Here is an 18,546-nt window from a genome sequence, read left to right on the forward strand (position 1 = left end):
AAACAAAACAAAACACAGTGACAAAAATGTGTACAGAAAGGATGCTGTTCCCCAGAGATGTGGAGGAAAAAGAAGGTTTGATACAGCAGACAAAATTAAATGTGGGAAAGTTGTCTCTTTTGTCTTAAAATACACAAGGGGGGCATAGCACCCAAGATCTGTTATTCATGTTGTTTTGTATGACATTGTGTGCTTCTTTGCTATCCTGGAGTCTTTAGTAAAATCTACTGAATGGTAAAAGAAGTTCCTCAAGGAATTAATGGAAGACTGGAAAATTTGAAAATACTACAGAAAAACATAGGAGAAACCCTTGAAGTTATGGGAACTGGCAACAACTTTTGAAAAGGACTCCCATAGCTCAGGCAATAACAGCAAGAATTGACAAATGGGATTGCATCCAATTGAGTTACTTCTTCAGGTAGTCATCTGACAAGGAATTAATATTCAGAATATATATGGAAGTCAAAAATTAAACAGCAAAGGACAAATAATCCAATTTAACAATGTGCAAATGATCTGAAAAGAGTCCTCAAATGAAGAGACATAAATGGTCAATGAAGGCATGAAGAAATGATCAACAAACTCACCCCTAAAGGAAATGTAAATCAAAAGGACATTGAGATTCCATCTCACTCCAGTCAGAATGGCGATGATCAAGGAAACAACAAATGCTGGCGAGGATGTGTGGAAATGGAATCCTTTTACACTGTGGGTGGGATACAAATTAGTGCACCCACTATGGAAATCATTATGAGGCTCTGCAAAGAACTAAACATAAAATTTCTATGCTGCTATAGATGCTGCTCTACCTTTCCCGGGCATACGTGCCAAGCAATGTAACACGAACACCCTAGCAAGCTGGAGGAAAACGTATTCACTCCCCTACTGCCAAGTTAGTACCCAGCAAGTTTATAATCACAGAAGCTTTGTTTTTCCACTACTGAGGTTTGAACTCAGGGCTTCGTGCTTGTTAGGCAGGTGGTCTATCACTTGGCCATTCCACCAGCGCCACAAACGTAATAAAAGGACTAATTTCAAGTGGCAGCGTAAGTTGTTCATGAGGCATGGTAAGAAGCAGGTGACTGGTCTCTAATGTCTGGAGTGGTTCAGCTAAATGCAATTAGACCGCAGGCTGGGCCACGTCAGCCCAAAGAGAGGAGGTCTGGACAGCAGGGAGCAGCGAGTGGCTTCTGTCCTTTGGATACTGCAGAGCCAGGTAGCTTGGTTCCTTCTTCTGTCACTCAGGCTTCACGAGGGGAGGGACTTGGAACAGTAGCCAATCAGGAGCGCTAGTTCATGGTGGAATGAGGACCCGGATGGAAGAGACTGCCCGGGCCACAGCTGCAACTTCCTTTCAGGCTCCACTACATTTTGTTCTTTCTTCATGGACCGGAGCGGCCCCAGCTCCTTTGGCGTCGTGTCTTATGACTGCAGGAGCCTGGGGACGACCCCGGGTAGCCGGGAATCGTGAGATATCTCCTGAAGTCGCGGAGCAGCGGAGGGGGACCAGCCAGAAGCAGGGGTGACTGACAAAGCCCGAGCGTGGGGCAGCTTCCAGCACGGGCTCCTCTTGGCCCTCGCTGCTCTGAGCCGCAGGGTGGGGCTGCGCCACAGCCGGGACCCGTGTCGCTCTCCATTGTGACATGAGCGGCCACCTCTGTCATCCAGAGTCCTGTAGGCAGCTTGGCCCCGCGGGTCCCCAAGGGTGCAGGATGGTGGTCATAGGCAACTCCTGCACGTACGTTGGTGGGTTTTTTTTTGGGGGGGGGAGGGAGGTCACAGTGTTGTAGTTTGCAATCAAAGTCCTCAGAGCCATGACCTCCTTTGATCTCTGAAGCCCTACTTCTTAACCTTTCTAAACCTGCCAAATAGCGCCACCGACTGGAGATTGAGCATTTGATATGAGGCTGTGGGAGACATTTCATATTCAAACCAAAGCATAGGGTTTCTGCTCAGTAATTGTTCCTGTCCTTGCAAGTCACTCAAAGAAGAGGGTTTTCTTTTCACTGTGAGTTCACGCATGTCGTGCAGCATTGATTTGAGCATAGAAGCCCTTGCTGCATCGCTGACACATAAGGTTTTCCTCAAGTGTGAGTTCCTCTATGAATTCTGATGTAACTGGAAGAACTGAAGGCTTACATGCTTATAAGCAAAGGGTTTTTCTCCACGGTGGGTTCATGAATGTCTTTGAATGTCACCCAACAGAAAGAAGGCATTGCCACATTGCTTGCACTTGTAAGGCTTCTCTCCTTTGTGAGTTATTTTGTGTTTGTGAAGGGAACTGGAATCACTGAAGGCTCTCCCACATTTCTTACATACAAAGGGTTTCTCTCCCCTATGCATTCATTCATGTTTTTGAAGATTACTTAAAAATAAAGATTTTTCTGCATTGCTTACATGCAAAGGCTTTCTCCGCAGCTTTTTTTTTTTCAGTACCATGGTTTGAACTCAGGGCTTCATGTTTGCTAGGCAGGTGCTCAACCACTTGAGCCACTTGGCCAGCCCCAGTGTGAGTTATTTTGTTTCTTCAGGGAACTAGAACACAGGAAGGTTTTCTTACATTCTCTAGATGGAAAGCATTTCTTTCCACTGGGAATTCATCTATGTTTTCAAATATTACTCAAAGAAAAGAAGGCTTTCTGACATTGCTTACATATGTAGGGCTTCTGTCCAGTGTGAATCCTTTCATGTATTGTAAGGTAACCAGAAGAACTAAAGACTTTCCCGCATTGCTTCTATACAAAGGACTTCTCTTTAATGTGAGAGCTTTCATGTATTTGAGGGAAAAGGGAATAATTGAAGGCTTTCCCACATTGCCTACCCTCATGGCTTCTCTCTCTACTATTAGTCCTATCGTTTTTCTGAAAATGTGAAAGCCTGGAAGCTTTTCCAGATTCCTTACATTTATATGGTTTTTCTCCATATTCCTCACACTCACATGATTGTGGCCAGTGTGAGTTCTGAATGCCACATTTAGGAATGAAGGACTGATGACTTTCACTTGGTTCTTCTCCAGTAGGAATTCTGTCATTTATAGTATGGCTGAAGATGTCTTGATGTTGAACATCTTTATGTTCACAGAGTCTCCCTGTAGCTTGACTTCTAGAAATAAGGAACAGGACATCACTAACCCTTTGTTTATTAATGACTTACCTGGACAAGGATTGGTTTATGCCTTTTTAGAACTTTACCACATGGACCAACTGTATGCTCTACAAGATGGCAAAAGCACTGATGTCATCAAAACAGTGGTGGTGTTATGGGGAATCTTAAATTATGGTTCCCAGCATTTTATTAATACTAACTAGCTATTTCACATATAATTGTAGATGAGATTCTCCATGAAGACAGGTGGGATCATAAGCATTTGTATTTTGAAATACATTCAGGTACATATGGGATATCTTGAAGATAGATCCAAATCTGAACACAAAATTCATTTTTTACCTATTCCTTAATCACAAAGTCTGAACATAATTCAATACATTTTGAATAGTCTATGCATGGAATAAAGTTCCTTCCTTAAACCATCAGCAATTGTTGCTTGTGATGTGATGTTGGTGTTCCAGATGTTTCTAATATTGGAACTTTTAGGATACTTTGATTTTCTGATTATAGTTGATCTACTGAATGCATTTTTGGAGAAAAGTTTCTGAGATCAAATTGATTTGAACCTTGGCTTATTAGCAAGTTTCTCTTTTCTAATTTTTTGATTCTTAAGGGACATTTAATTGTCTAGTGAGTGTCAGTTATCTTAGGTTTCTCCTGGGTGTTTTCTACACATCTTCAATTGTCTAGCCTTTGATTTATTTTTTCAAACTGGAAACCCTAAAATCATTACAAAAGATTACAGCTTTACAGATGAATTCTTAGATTCTTGTTAGGTTCATGGTATAACATGATCATACCTGGTATTTTCACTTAAATATTCCCTTTTCAGATAATGGAGCAGCCTAGAGGAGACTTGTTCTTTGATTGACTAGTAAGCGAATGAAGTCATGCTTACAAACAGAGGCCACATTCCTGAAGATTTCTGTTAGGCTATTTTTTTTGGCAGTACTGGGATTTGAAGTGAGGGCCTCACTCTTGCAAGTCAGGTGCGCTACCACCTTTGCCACTCCCAGCTGATCCTGAAGTTTTACCATCACATCTTTGTACAGCTTCTGTTGTAAAGAATCCAGCAAAGCCCACTTCTCTAGGGGGAAGTTGACACATCATCAAAGGTCACAGATGCCTAAAACATCAAAGCATATTTCTTTTTTTTTTTTCATTTTTATTTATTTATTTATTTTTCTTTTATTATTCATATGTGCATACAAGGCTTGGTTCATTTCTCCCCTCTGCCCCCACCCCCTCCCTTACCACCCACTCCACCCCCTCCCTCGCCCCCCCTCAATACCCAGCAGAAACTATTTTGCCCTTGTTTCTAATTTTGTTGTAGAGAGAGTATAAGCAATAACAGGAAGGGACAAGGGTTTTTGCTGGTTGAGATAAGGATAGCTATACAGGGTATTGACTCACATTGATTTCCTGTGCGTGGGTGTTACCTTCTAGGTTAATTCTTTTTGATCTAACCTTTTCTCTAGTTCCTGTTCCCCTTTTCCTATTGGCCTCAGTTGCATTTAAGGTACCTGCTTTAGTTTCTCTGCGTTAAGGGCAACAAATGCTAGCTAATTTTTTAGGTGTCTTACCTATCCTCACCCCTCCCTTGTGTGCTCTCGCTTTTATCATGTGCTCATAGTCTAATCCCCTTGTTGTGTTTGCCCTTGATCTAATGTCCACATATGAGGGAGAACATACGATTTTTGGTCTTTTGGGCCAGGCTAACCTCACTCAGAATGATGTTCTCCAATTCCATCCACTTACCAGCAAATGATAACATTTCATTCTTCTTCATGGCTGCATAAAATTCCATTGTGTATAGATACCACATTTTCTTAATCCATTCGTCTGTGCTGGGGCATCTTGGCTGTTTCCATAACTTGGCTATTGTGAATAGTGCCACAATAAACATGGGTGTGCAGGTGCCTCTGGAGTAACCTGTATCACAGTCTTTTGGGTATATCCCCAAGAGTGGTATTGATGGATCAAATGGTAGATCGATGTCTAGCTTTTTAAGTAGCCTCCAAATTTTTTTCCAGAGTGGTTGTACTAGTCTACATCCCCACCAACAGTGTAAGAGGGTTCCTTTTTCCCCGCATCCTCACCAACACCTGTTGTTGGTGGTGTTGCTGATGATGGCTATTCTATCAGGGGTGAGGTAGAATCTTAGCGTGGTTTTAATTTGCATTTCCTTTATTGCTAGAGATGGTGAGCATTTTTTCATGTGTTTTTTGGCCATTTGAATTTCTTCTTTTGAGAACGTTCTGTTTAGTTCACTTGCCCATTTCTTTATTGGTTCATTAGTTTTGGGAGAATTTAGTTTTTTAAGTTCCCTGTATATTCTGGTTATCAGTCCTTTGTCTGATGTATAGTTGGCAAATATTTTCTCCCACTCTGTGGGTGTTCTCTTCAGTTTAGAGACCATTTCTTTTGATGAACAGAAGCTTTTTAGCTTTATGAGGTCCCATTTATCTATGCTATCTCTTAGTTGCTGTGCTGCTGGGGTTTTATTGAGAAAGTTCTTACCTATACCTACTAACTCCAGAGTATTTCCTACTCTTTCCTGTATCAACTTTAGAGTTTGTGGTCTGATATTAAGATCCTTGATCCATTTTGAGTTAATCTTGGTATAGGGTGATATACATGGATCTAGTTTCAGTTTTTTGCAGACTGCTAACCAGTTTTCCCAGCAGTTTTTGTTGAAGAGGCTGCTATTTCTCCATCATATATTTTTAGCTCCTTTGTCAAAGACAAGTTGGTTCTAGTTGTGTGGCTTCATATCTGGGTCCTCTATTCTGTTCCACTGGTCTTCATGTCTGTTTTTGTGCCAGTACCATGCTGTTTTTATTGTTATTGCATCAAAGCATATTTCAAGGAGGAAGCACTGACAGTAGTAAAGATCTAGACTTATAAATTTTCACATGACAATGTGCTTTCACAGTGTTCATTCCATATCTTGGTCATCACACTGTTACCCTCCATTCATACTTCTCACACAGCATTTCGATGCTAGTTATAACAATAATACAAATAGAACAACATTATCGTTCAGAATCACATGCCTCAAGTGGCAGAATGCCTGCTTTTCAGGGGGTATGCCTTCAGTTCAAACCCTGTCTTATCAAAACCAGTGGCTCACACCATTATTCTAGCTACTCAGGAAGAATAAATCAGGAAGATCACAGTTCAAAGCCATTCTCAGTCACACAGTTCAAGAGACACTATCTCAAAATTACCCAACACATAAAAATGCTGTTGCAGTGACTCAAGAAGTGGTAGAGCTCCTGCTAACAAATGTGAGGCCCTAAGTTCAAACCCAAGAACTGCAAAAAAAAGAAACTCCCAATCCAAAATTTTCCTATATTGGAAATGTGAGTACCAACGTATTGATCCAAGTGATAATTTCTGATGTTTTAATGTACACTTGAGCCACATCTCTAGTCCAACTACTTTAATAGGTAAAGTAGATAGTGTTTACAAAATACTGGGAGGGATTATTTAGATACCCACAACTTTACCACTGGTTTGATAATATATGTCCTACAACCATTTTACATGTTTAAAAAATTCTTACTGGCCATAAAAGCACTACTTCTTTGAGAAGTCATTTTTAAAAAGCTTAGTAATGTGCTACTCATTATTTCTAGAAGTGAAGTGGTAGGGAGATTCTGTGAACATAAAGAAGATATTCAGTGTGGAGAAGTCTTCAGCCACACCCCAGATCATTATGAACCATAATAATCATACTGGAGTGGAACCAAGTGAAAGCTGTGTGTGTAAAGAAGTCTTCACCAGGCATTCACCCCTGAGTCTGCCTTTCAGGATTCAGAGTGGACACCACATAAGGATCAGGAATATAGAGAAAGGCTATATAAATATGAAGAATGTTGCAAAGTCTTTACTGCTTCCAGATTCAATAAAAGACATGAAAGAACTCACACTGGAGAGACACACTTTATATGAAAGCACTGTAGAAAAAACATCTTTTGTTTGAGTTCTTCACAAACATTAGTTCACAGTAGAGAAAAACCCTGTGTTTCTAAACAATGTGGGAAAGTCTTCTTATATTTCAGTGATGACCAAAGACGACAGAATTCACAGTGAAGAGAATGCAATGTATGCAAGCAATGTGGAAAGCCTTTACTTCTTTCAAAAACTCATGAGAGGATTCACCCAGGAGAGAAGTCCTTTTCATGTAAGCCATGTGGAAAAGCCTTTATATTGTACACTTCCCTTAAAATGCATGAAAAAAATCCCACTGGAGAAAAATCCTGTGTATGTAAACATTGTGGAAAAGTCTTCTATTCTCCCACTCATATTCAAAGACTTGAACAAACTCACAGTGGAGAGAAATCCTATGAATACAAGCAAAATTTTTTAGTTCTTCCAGTTACCTCAACACACATGAAGAAATTCACGTTATAGGGAAGCATTTTGCATGAAAGCAATGTGGAAAAGCCTTAAGTTCATCCAGATACTTTAAATCAAATGAAAGAAATCACACTGGAGAGAAAAGTTATTTGTGTAAACAATGTGACAAAGCCTTGGTTTATTTGAGTGACCTTCAAACACATGAATGACCTCACCTTGATAAGAAAGAAAGTCATCTACCAAAGCTTAAGCCAGGAGACAGAATACACATAGAAGGGTTTGTATTAAATACAGTGACTCATGGTTGGTGGAGTAGCTCAAGTATTTAGAGCACCTGCCAAGAAATCATGAGGACCTGAGTACAAGCACCACTATTGGAAAAGAACAAATGAAAGAATACAGAGTAAAATGAGGAGATCCTACCCCATGTTCATGGATGGGTAAAATTTATGTTGTGAAAATGGCTATATTACTGGATGGGATCTACAGTTTCCATGCAACTCCATCAAAATCCCAATGACATTCCATACTCAAAAATAGAAAAAAATCATCTTAAGATTCCTATGGAAGCACAAAAAACCCCAAGCAGACAATCCAATCCTGAGCAAAAAGAGCAATGCTGCTTTTAAAAAATTGCAAGTTTCAAAATACCTGACTTTGAATTTATGATCTAGAGTCAGAGTAACAAAAATATCAGGTAACAACAACAACAACAACAAAATACAAGTAGACCAATGGCACAGAAGGCCCAGAATATTGTATATATATATACACACATACATATTTATGTATATATATATTACACATATCCATAAGGAAGAATGCAATTATGTAATTTTCAGGAAAAATGGATGGACCCAGCTTCATCATGTTAAGCAACATAAACCAGACTCAGAGACAAATAAATGTCACACTTTTTAAAATTTTTCCAGTACCTGGGTTTCAACTCAGAGCCCATACCTCAAGCCTTTTGTGATTTCTTTTTTGGAGATAGGGTCTGGTGAACTATTTGCCCATGCTGGTTTGCAGTGGCTATGCTCCTGATCTCTACCTCCTGAGTAGCTAGGATTACAGGCCTGAGCCTCCAAGGCTGGGTGCAGGTTTACATCACGCTTATTTTCTAGAATTTTTACAACAGGGCCAATTTGGGGTGGAAAATATTGGGAAAGGTGCAGAGAAAGGGGAATTTGATGACAGGGGAATATGAACAAGTCATTATATGTATTCATGAAAATAGCAAAATGAAGCACATTCATTCTAAAATGGGGGAGAAGGGAGGGATGGTGAGGAGGAGTAGAGGGAGTGAGAGAGGGGAAAGCACATTCTGTGCTCCTCTGATCATAGCGCAGTGAAACCTCCATGAAGAAGTGATGGACACTAACACAAGTCTCCACTCAAGTGGAAACCACAGCTACACGGGAGCGAGAGGAAACTTGATAAAAGTACCGATTTGCAAGCACAGCGTAAGATGTTCAGGAGGCGTGGGGAGAAGCAGGTGTCTGGTCTGGAAAGTCGGGACTGGTTCTGCTCAACACACTTAGAGCCAAGGCTGGGCCAGGTTCGCCCAAGGGGAGGAAGCCTAGACCGCGGGGAGCGGTGGGAGGAATTTGTCCTGTGTTCTAGAACCTGGCAGAAAACGCCCTCCTCTCACCCCGTCGTCAAGGGGCGGGGCCTGGATCATTATCCAATCAGAATGGAGTGCGTAAGAACTGACCAATGAGGAGCGCGGATCTTAAGAACAAACCCTCTGTACAAAGCACTGCCTTCCTTTCAGGAACCGCCATACTTGATCTCCGCGTCTAAGCCGGGAGAAGCCCCAGGTGTCCCAGCCTTGGCCGCTCTGTGTCCCCTGACTGCAGGAGCCTAAGGACGACGCCGGGTGTCTCGGGAAATGGTGAGATTTCAGCCGGGGTGGCAGAGCCGCGGCGGGGACCGGCCAGATGCTGCGGTGGCCCCTGTGTGCTGTGCGTCCTCCCCCGGCTCTGCTCGTCCTCGCTCCTCTGGGCCGCAGGTGGGGCTGGGCCGGAGCCGGGACTGGGAGAAGCGTTTTTCTCTGAATGAACCGGGAAGGGCAGTTCTGATGCGGGCCTGGGGAGAACAGCTGTCAGGAAGCCTGAGTCCTCGCACTTAAGTGGCTTTGAGTAGAAGGTTGGTGGAGACACAGACAGCATAGGCCGCTCCCAGGAGACCTCAAAAGTGAGGAGGTCTTTTGTCAACTGGGACGGAATTGCCATCCTTGTTACCATGAGGCAAAGAATTTGGCTGAATGATATTTGTGTTCCAGAACTTCATGGAGTGGAGAACTTCCAAGTGATGGAGGAGGATATTTGGCAGGAGAAATCTGAGCTGGTACGTTGACTGGGTGATGGCTTCTCTTTCTGGCTTCTAGGAAATTGTAGAAAGAGAGAAACCTCATAAAGACTAATGTTATTCAGGAGCAGTGATACACTCCTGTGATTTCAGCACTCCAGAATTTGAGGTCATCCTGGGCTACATTTAAGTGCCATTTCCTTTTCCCCCAAATTCTCATGTCCAAGTGAAAGTAGAAGGTAAAGATCTGAAAAACTCTCAGCCTAGCTGTGTCCTATACCAAGTACTGTGTCTAAGAAATATTATTAAGGTGATTTTCATGGATGGAAGTAAATCACATGTTCTTACATTTGTACAATGGAGGAAATAGTGAAGTGTTGATATTCAAAGCTGTTTAGGCCATTAGTAGTTAAGACATTAACATACAAAGTTAAAATAGTGTGTGATGTAAACCTCCATTTACAGTGTATGATGGAGACGATGTCAGGTCAGGGTAGCCTGAGCATAGTTCACAAGACCCCATCTCCAAAATACACAGAGCAAACTGTAATAGAGGTGTGGCTCAAATGGAAGAACACCTGTTTTGCAAGCATGACATCCCAAAAAATGTATGTGTCTGTTTATCTCTATATGTATGTGTATATACATACAATCATAGAGACGTACATATATGTTTGTATATGGAAGGAGGAGGCATCAATGTAAATAATGTCGAAATGCCTGTTGTCAGCCCTGGTGAATTTGATATAAATTAGCATGCTTACTCTAGTGAGAAATCCTGAGTAGATGACATGTTGTAAAGTGTTCACTTAGCCAACATGTAAGAATGCACATAAGATCCTAATCTTGCTAATGTAGCCAGGCAGCATTGGCTCTCACTTATAATTCTAGCTAGTTTGGTGCCTGATACTGGAAAGATCTCAGTTCAATGCCAAATGGGCTAATCATTCATGCAACCCCATCTTCAAAATTTCTAAACCTGAACTGGGACCTGGTTGTCCTCTGAAGGTCTCAGTAGTAACAGTCTGCTTTTTTAGAAGAGTTTTTCTTTTTTTTCTTAGCACACTCTGCCCTTCAGGACTGAGGAGAAGACATAAGTGTTGTCCTGCCCATGTGCTGCTCTCAAACCAAAATTCTCCTCCTTCATTGTGTTCTTAAGGTTCTGTCCTTTCATATGGACCACCACCTTCTTGTGACCATTGTTTTCAGACCTTTTCCTAGCCAGAATTTTTTTCTTTCACTAAATTTTGGTCTCAACACACAAACACATGTAAGCACACATACAAAGAGAGAGAGAGAGAGACAGAGAAAGAGGGAGGAAGAGAGAGAGAGAGAGAATGAGAGAATAAAAATTTGACTTCAGTATCTCCATTTCCTTCTACAGTCCTGTCATTCTCAGGGATCAGGGGATTCGGCTTCTCAGTCACTTCCAGTAGCAGTAACATTTTCATCTCTGCCCACTCCAAATCCCAAATGTGTACACCCTTCTCTTCCTCCACAACTTCCCAGGAATTTGTATTTCCCACTGTAAGGGTTCTGTTCTTTGGATCCCATTCTTATTCATAACACTTCAGCTCATTTGTCCTAACATGGCACTTATTTTCTGGCTTACATTTCCTGGTGTATTATTACACTTTTCCCCTTCCACATATGCTCAGATCTGTTGTCCTCTTTCTCTTTGTGGTGTATGAATTGTTTAAAGTTTAATTTTTGGTGTGAGTTTTTTTTTGACATTTACATAAAGGGAAACCTAGCTGAGGACAAGAATCAAAATATTAGACCTCAAAAGGTTTCTTGATATGACTACATCATTTCATATCTTTTAACAACATTTTATAAACTTCTACTTTTTTTTCCTCATTTCACCTGATTCCCTGTTTCCTGAATATTGAAATCATAGGAGAGAAACTTTTTCATCATCTTCATAATTGGAGATCTAAACCTATTTGCAACAGTATCTTCCACCTTCGTTCTTACTATTAAAGTGAGGTACTTATTTCTCCCTTAATCTAAATGGTGGTGCCTCCATACATCATTCAGATGTCAGCCCCTCTCACTGTATAATGTATCTGCTGGATTTTTCCTACTCTTTCCCCTTGTCTGTGTTTCCCCAAATCATTTTTCCCAGCTTTACATGTCATTGCCTCACATCCCCTCCTGCCCCATTCCCCCAAAACCTTTCAGATCCCACTGGTGGCCTGAAAATGCTATCTCCTCATTGTCACTGAATTCATTTAGTGTTCTCAAATGGATTTATTTGTACCACTTCACTAAAACTGCTTTTAGTGGTGGTCTTGATGACCACCAACTTCATGGTCTCAATTAAAAAGATTAATTTCATGCTGTTTTTTGAATACCTAACAGGAACTTGTGGCATCTTTAGTACAACAGGACCCCACTTCTCTACATTTGCCCAATGCAGAGAATCTCTAATGGGAGAACTATGGTTGTACCTGCAGACTTTGTGTCAGTTCCTGAGATGCACATTTCTGTTAGGGACCTTTCAGGAACCACAGGCCAGCACATGGGCCTCTGCTATTCTGTGACCTCCTAATTCAAACACTGACCTGTGCATTGCTTCTCCTAATTCAGAATTAATCTTAAGACTGTTGAATACTATCAGTGTGGGGATAAGTGTAAACAAACTTAGCTAAAAGCTCAGGAATAACTAAAGAAAATGAACCTATAATGACTCTAGTGAGCCAATATTCTGGTGTGTACACTTGATGCAGCAGTAGTTGGAGGTTCCCAGAGTTGATTCTTAAGGAGTTGTTTATTGTCCCTCTTTACTCAATAGAAATCACCTTTAGGAAGAATCTGACACCAAAACATAGTTCCTTTCTTTGTTCTTATGGATGAATAGTGAGTCGTTTCTCAAACTTTCATTTCTCCATGTGAGGAAGAGTGATGCACACGTCCTAGATAACCCAACTTTGTTGCATTGTTCATCTGGTATTGTGTAATATGAATCACCACTTGGTATGCATAAAGTAGAATGATTGAATGGATTCTTTCCAAGGGCTTTATTCTACAAATCAGTGACAAGATTTGGTGACATTTACACAACACTGTCACGATAATAACATATAATCAACCAAATAATATAGTATTTTCAGGTGTATATGGAGGAGAATGTGGTCTTTGGCTTGCCTGTGATCTTGGAATATCATGGAATGCCTATGATCTTGGAGAGCCCTGATCTCATTTTTTGTTGATGGACAGGACCTTCAGCATCATCTGTAGAATCTCATTTTCAAAGCTAGGAATGAAGAAGACATTCCTCTTTTTTTTTTTTTTTTTTCTTTAGGAGGTACTGGTCTTTGAACTCTTTCTGTAGTGCTTTGTTAGGCATGCCCTTTACTGCTGTCCTCTGTCAGTTCCATTCTATGTTCCAACTCAGTGGAAGAGACATCCTATCAGTAAACATGTATGACCCATGATCTATTTCACCCATGCACCCACATGCAGTGAAGAATAGACCTTTGTGGAACTATGGGAATTGAATGACACAGTTCATTCATTCTAAGTGGATTGGTCTTTACCTGTCAGATGCCCCACCATTTGCCCTCAGCCTTTTCTGGTCCAGTTTTGGAACTTACCCCATATCCAAGGATGATGGATTGGTCAGAGTTTTGATAAAGGAAGCCCAAGACTTGCAGAACTAGCCCTTGTTTTCAGGAAGGACTAGGCAGTGGCGATATCTTACATGTGAGCAGAGGTTTGTGCAGTTGTTATTAAGTGAGGCAGGCAAGTGAATGAATGGTTTCCTAGTAGAAGGGACAGCAAATGCAAAGGTTCAAGAGACAGTGGCATGGGGTATTGAGGGAAATGAGTGCAGATCTCTGCCTCCTGTTAGGTAGGAATGCAAGTGTGAGCCACTGGCACGTAGCTGTAGTTATTTTTAATAAACCACTATCAAGCAGTATCTGAATCTACTGATGAGCAAGGGTGGTGTCTCACCCTAAGTTTAGCATGTGTTTAACCTTCTGATTGTGGAGTCCCCTGGGAAATGTGTTAAAAAGTCTGAGTTTGCTTTGTGATATCTTAATTGTGTGTGTGTGTGTGTGTGTGTGTGTGTGTGTGTGTGTGTAGTGCTAGGGCTTGAACTCAGGGATTATACCTTGAGCCTATCCACCAGTCTTTTTTTTTTGTAATAGCTTTTTTTAAGACAGGATCAAACCTCCATCCACCTGATCTCTGCCTCCTGAGTAGGTAGGTTTACAGGCATGGATGGAAGTAGAGATCATGTTAGCAGTTTATAGATCTCTGATGGGTTGTCTCTGTAATCCTACTTGCTCAGGAGGTAGAGATCAGGAGAATCAAAGTTTGAAACCAGCCTCAGCAAAGAGTTTAAACACAGTACAGAAAATGAAAAATTACTGGAGCTAAAAGACAAATAATGTAGAACAAAAATATCTCTAATATATCCTTTATAAAAGTAGTAGCATACAGAGTAAGAATGAATCAAAGTAGAATTGAAAAATGTCCAAAACATAAAGAATCCAAGTTGGAGCTTGGATGTGTTACTCAAGCAGCAGAGAGCCTGCCTAGTAATTGGGAATCCCTGAGTTCAAACCTCAATACCACCAAAAAAACCAAAACAAAACAAAAAACTCCATCCTAATTTAAGTGAGAAAGAGTGTATTCTGTAGATAGACATGTAATTCATTCCTCTGCTGCTAAATTAATACCCGGTTAACTTAAGATACCACAATTTTTTTCACAGAGCAGTGGCCAGGGACCTCCTGGAAGCAGCGGTGACAGATGCGGCCCCAAGTTTTTTTCTGGGCCCAGGATGGGGTTGGGCTAGAGCAGAACAGAGTTGTTTGTCCCATTTCTGGTGTGAGTGGCTTTCTCAGCCACCTGGTGCTCTATGGACAGCTCGACCCTGTGTGTCATCAACAGCAGGTGATGGCTGTCATAGCTGCCCCTGCCTTGTGCTGGGCTCCTTTCCATGTCTCCTTGGTGGCGCCAATTTTCCTGAGTCTTCACAACCTGGTGAAGGTCATGTAAACCCCACGACCTGTCCCCAGGCACTGGCCATGAACCCCGACTTCCAAGTTCTGCCCATAACACTCAACACCTGGACATGGCAGTCCTTGTACAGGGTGTCTGATGGAGGGGACACTGTGACTCTCTGTGATGTTATGGTTACCATTCTCACTGTTTCTAGACCTCATCTTAAGAAGCAAAAAATGATGGAGGAGAATGGGGTGTGGCACCTTTTTGTGTGACAGAAGAAAAAACTTAGGGAGACACTGGGGCTTCCCCAGCGAGGAACATTAAAAGCAAGCTAAAGCTCAGGAGGACTTTACCTTACAAGGTCCCTTTGGAAGGAGCGCAACAATTTTTGAGGAATTCCTACATAAAAATCACAAAGATCTGAGCCTCACCTTTGTACAGAATTTAAAACTGAGCCAAAAAGCAACAAGGCAGGAGATTCACACAGCTGGGTGACAGAATGTGTCACAGAGAGGTTCAAAGCAAGGAAGGATGTAAAGACTCAAGGTCACTCTCAGTTTGTTGTCTGTCTCTTGTGGATTTTGCAGCCAGTTGTGTTTTTTTTCTGTCAAAACTGCTTTGCCTGGGCCTGCGTGTCAAGGTTGTGTTCATGGCAGCTGTGGCAGCTGCCTATTCTGAGCTGACATTGCCTAACACTCTCAGGTGGAAAGGCAGGGTGTTAGGTCCCTTAGCTCCTCTAAGGAGAGGGTGAATGGGCTGTTCAGTCTAGGGAGGAGCAAACAGGATTCAAAGATAGTGTGTGGAGGGGGATGACATGACGGATGGAACAAAATCAATTCTGGGATCATAGAACATGGTCCCCTGAAGTCAGTCTGTCCTTAAGGTGATGGTACAAGAGAAATGGAGTGTGGACTCAGGCCAAGGGTGGGTCAGAGATCCCAGGTATGCAGGAAGCAAGAAACTTAAAAAGAATTGGTTAACTGTGTTTGTTTGTCTTCTTATGCAGTGTTGTCACTTTTGACCATTAACAAGTTTGTTTGTTCCTTTCAAATATGTACATTCATTTTCCCATGTTTTTAATCCTTATTTGTTTTGTGTTGCTTCTTGCTAAACTAGGAAACTCATATAATATTACACAATCTATAGCTTTCTTAGTCCAAAGCTCTTCAATGTTTTCAGGAATTTGATATAACTAGGAAATTTGAGGTATTTTTGACTGTTTAAAGCTGTGATTTGGAAATTATAGAATGTTTTTGTTGTTGGTACCAGGGTTTGAACTCAAGCCCTCAAGTGTCCGAGGCAGGATCTCTTACTATCTGACACACTTTGCTAGCCCTTTTTTCATGATGGCTTTTTTCCAGATAGGGGTTTGAAATCTCTTTGCCCAGGTTGGCTTCTAGCCAAAAGCCTCCTGATCTCTGCTTCCCGAGTAGCTGGGAATACAGGAATGAGTCACTTACTGCAGACTGAAATAGTAGAATTTTATATGTTTTTGTAGGCCACAAATCTTGGTGGCAGTGAGCTCTTTATAAGGATATGTGCCAACCCATTCCTTCTTTTACCTGTTGACATTCCCAAATAAAAGGTATAATTTTGATTTATGTGCATACTGAATTATCCTTCCTGAGTCCTGTCTAGTTTTTCATTCATAGTGGTCTACAAGAATACAAGTACAAATATCTGATGTCTGTTTCCATGTTTTTATTCACACGGGGTACTCTCACCTCACTGAGACGCAATTGTTTTGTTTTCCCTGTGTGACTGGAGTTTAAAATCAAGGCCTGGTGCTTTCTAGGCAGGCCCTGTAATCCTTCAGACACTACATCAAGTGGTTTTTGTGGGTATTTTTGAGATACTATTGTAAAAACTGTTTGCCTGGATTGGCTCTCACCCTGATCCTCCTGATGTCTGCCTTCCTGTCCAATTAAAGTGTTTTTTCTCCTTTTTTTCTGGTTTTCTTACTTTGTTTTGTTTGGATTTTTCATAGTTGTTTTGAACTCAGGTCCTCATGCTTGCTAGGCATGTGCTCTCACTTCTTGAGAAGACACTGTCCCAGTCCTTTTCTGTGATGGGATTTTCAGATAAGGTCTCATGAACTATTTGTCCAGGTCTGGCTTCAAAGTGCGCCCCTCCTGCTGTGTGACTCCAGAGTCACTAGTATTACACACATGAGACACCAGTGTACTTGGCCAAATTGTAGTTTTCAGTCCTTTGAACATTATGTGTGCATTTTTCCCAAGTCTTGTATTCAAAATTACTTTCCTTTTTTTTCCAGAATCAAAAAGTTATTGAAAAACTAAAATAAAATAGGAGGTCATTTTTTATGCCTCAGAAAATGAAATATAGCTGCGTTATCTTGGAGAGTCATTAAAGTCTAAGGCTTTCTCTGAGAAAACAAATTCCAGAAGATTTATAGATCAGTAGTGTTACTTTCTTCCAAAACAGCAACCTTCCATGAGTCTGGCTTCTCTTCCTGTAGGCTGACACTGCAGTGTTTAAAATCCTGCACAAAGCAGCAGTGTTTGCACATGACTGAAAACTGGGATATTCTTGTAGCCACCTGAACATTTTACATCCATAAAATACAAATTTGGAGTTTGAACTAATGATTTTTTAAAAGTTTTTTCTTTTCCTCTTGCAAGAAAAGATGTAGAAATCTCTAACCAAAAGCATGTTTAGTCCTTTGGCAAGCGTAATGTGTCTCGATCACTCAGGTAACAGCCACCTCCACCAAGCAGCACTTCCAGCATACCAGGCTAAGAGATTCTACTGTGACTTCTGCATTGAGGTTGTCTTGGGATATGTGACATAGTGATGGAGCACTGGGTTTTGAACTCATGGGCTCCTTGGTAGGCAGCTACTGTTTCCACTTAAGCTATCCCACCAGTCCTGTGTTGGGTATTTTTGAGATAGAGTCTATTGACATATTTCCTTGTGATCTCTGTTTCTGTGAGGTATGAAAGCAGGCATGATTCACTAGAGCCATCAACCTGTGGTATCTAAATCTTTGAAGGGTCCTGCATTTTGGTCATACCAGAATTCCTTTATGCAACCAAGGTAAATAATTTCCCATATTCTTTGAAACTATGAAGTTTAGATTTTCCATTTTGGTCTATGATCCAAATAGACTCAATACATTCTAGACATCTGTGAGTGGCTTTCTTTTGTTGTTGATGTTGTTATTGTTTTTATTTATTTTAGTATGACATGATGAAGTATAGACAAGGTTTTTAGCTAGTGAAACAAAGAGAGAAATATTTCCTGTCCCCACCCAGGAAATGAAGCAAGAGTCCTGATTTTTTTCTTTTTTGATATAGTCTCCCTAAGTAGGCCAGGAAGTGAGTGAACTCCACAGTTCTTCTTTTGCCTCCCATATGCTGGGATGAGTGGCTGGAATGAAGTTTTTTATAGGCTGTATTCACATATTCTTTTGTATATTTTATGTTGATAAACCAAATTGTCAATGGAACAGTAACATGTTTATAAAGAAAAACAAGAACAACAAAAGCAGGTGATAGGCTAGGAATGTGTGGCTTAATGGTAGCGTATTTGCTCAGCAAGCACAACACCCTGGATCCAATCTCCAGCACAAACACAAAAAACGAAGGTGAGAAATTTTGGCTGGCCCAAATCCATTGATGAATTCAACTTTAAAATAGTCTACCGAGAGGTATTTGAACTGTGGAAGGTAGCTTCTCCTTGGGGGCACACTTTGCAATTGGTTTTTGAAAAGGAAATGCAGGATTTTGTCATTAGTACAGAACTCCGTCTATGCTAAGAGATGACATTGAGTAAATTTAT

General features: G+C 41.1%; 1 protein-coding gene across 4 annotated transcripts in view; it reads left to right on the forward strand.

Moving 5' to 3' along the window:
- Positions 1-1,318: 1,318 nt before the first annotated feature.
- LOC109688278 (uncharacterized) overlaps positions 1,319-18,546 on the forward strand; it is a 31,438-nt gene continuing 14,210 nt past the window's right edge. For 2 of the 4 annotated variants that reach the window (XR_012441060.1, XM_074053372.1), the window contains exons 1-3: positions 1,319-1,738; positions 9,248-9,367; positions 9,758-9,822. Coding sequence is in view for 2 of the 4 variants with exons in the window: in XM_020166598.2 (XP_020022187.2) it covers positions 9,787-9,822 (36 nt within the window). In the remaining 2 variants the exon portion in view is untranslated. The remainder of the gene's footprint in view (positions 1,739-9,247; positions 9,368-9,757; positions 9,823-18,546) is intronic. The other 2 variants (XM_020166598.2, XM_074053373.1) reach the window with 2 other exon arrangements.

Source organism: Castor canadensis, chromosome 14, assembly GCF_047511655.1.
Source record: "Castor canadensis chromosome 14, mCasCan1.hap1v2, whole genome shotgun sequence".
Lineage (NCBI taxonomy): Eukaryota > Metazoa > Chordata > Mammalia > Rodentia > Castoridae > Castor > Castor canadensis.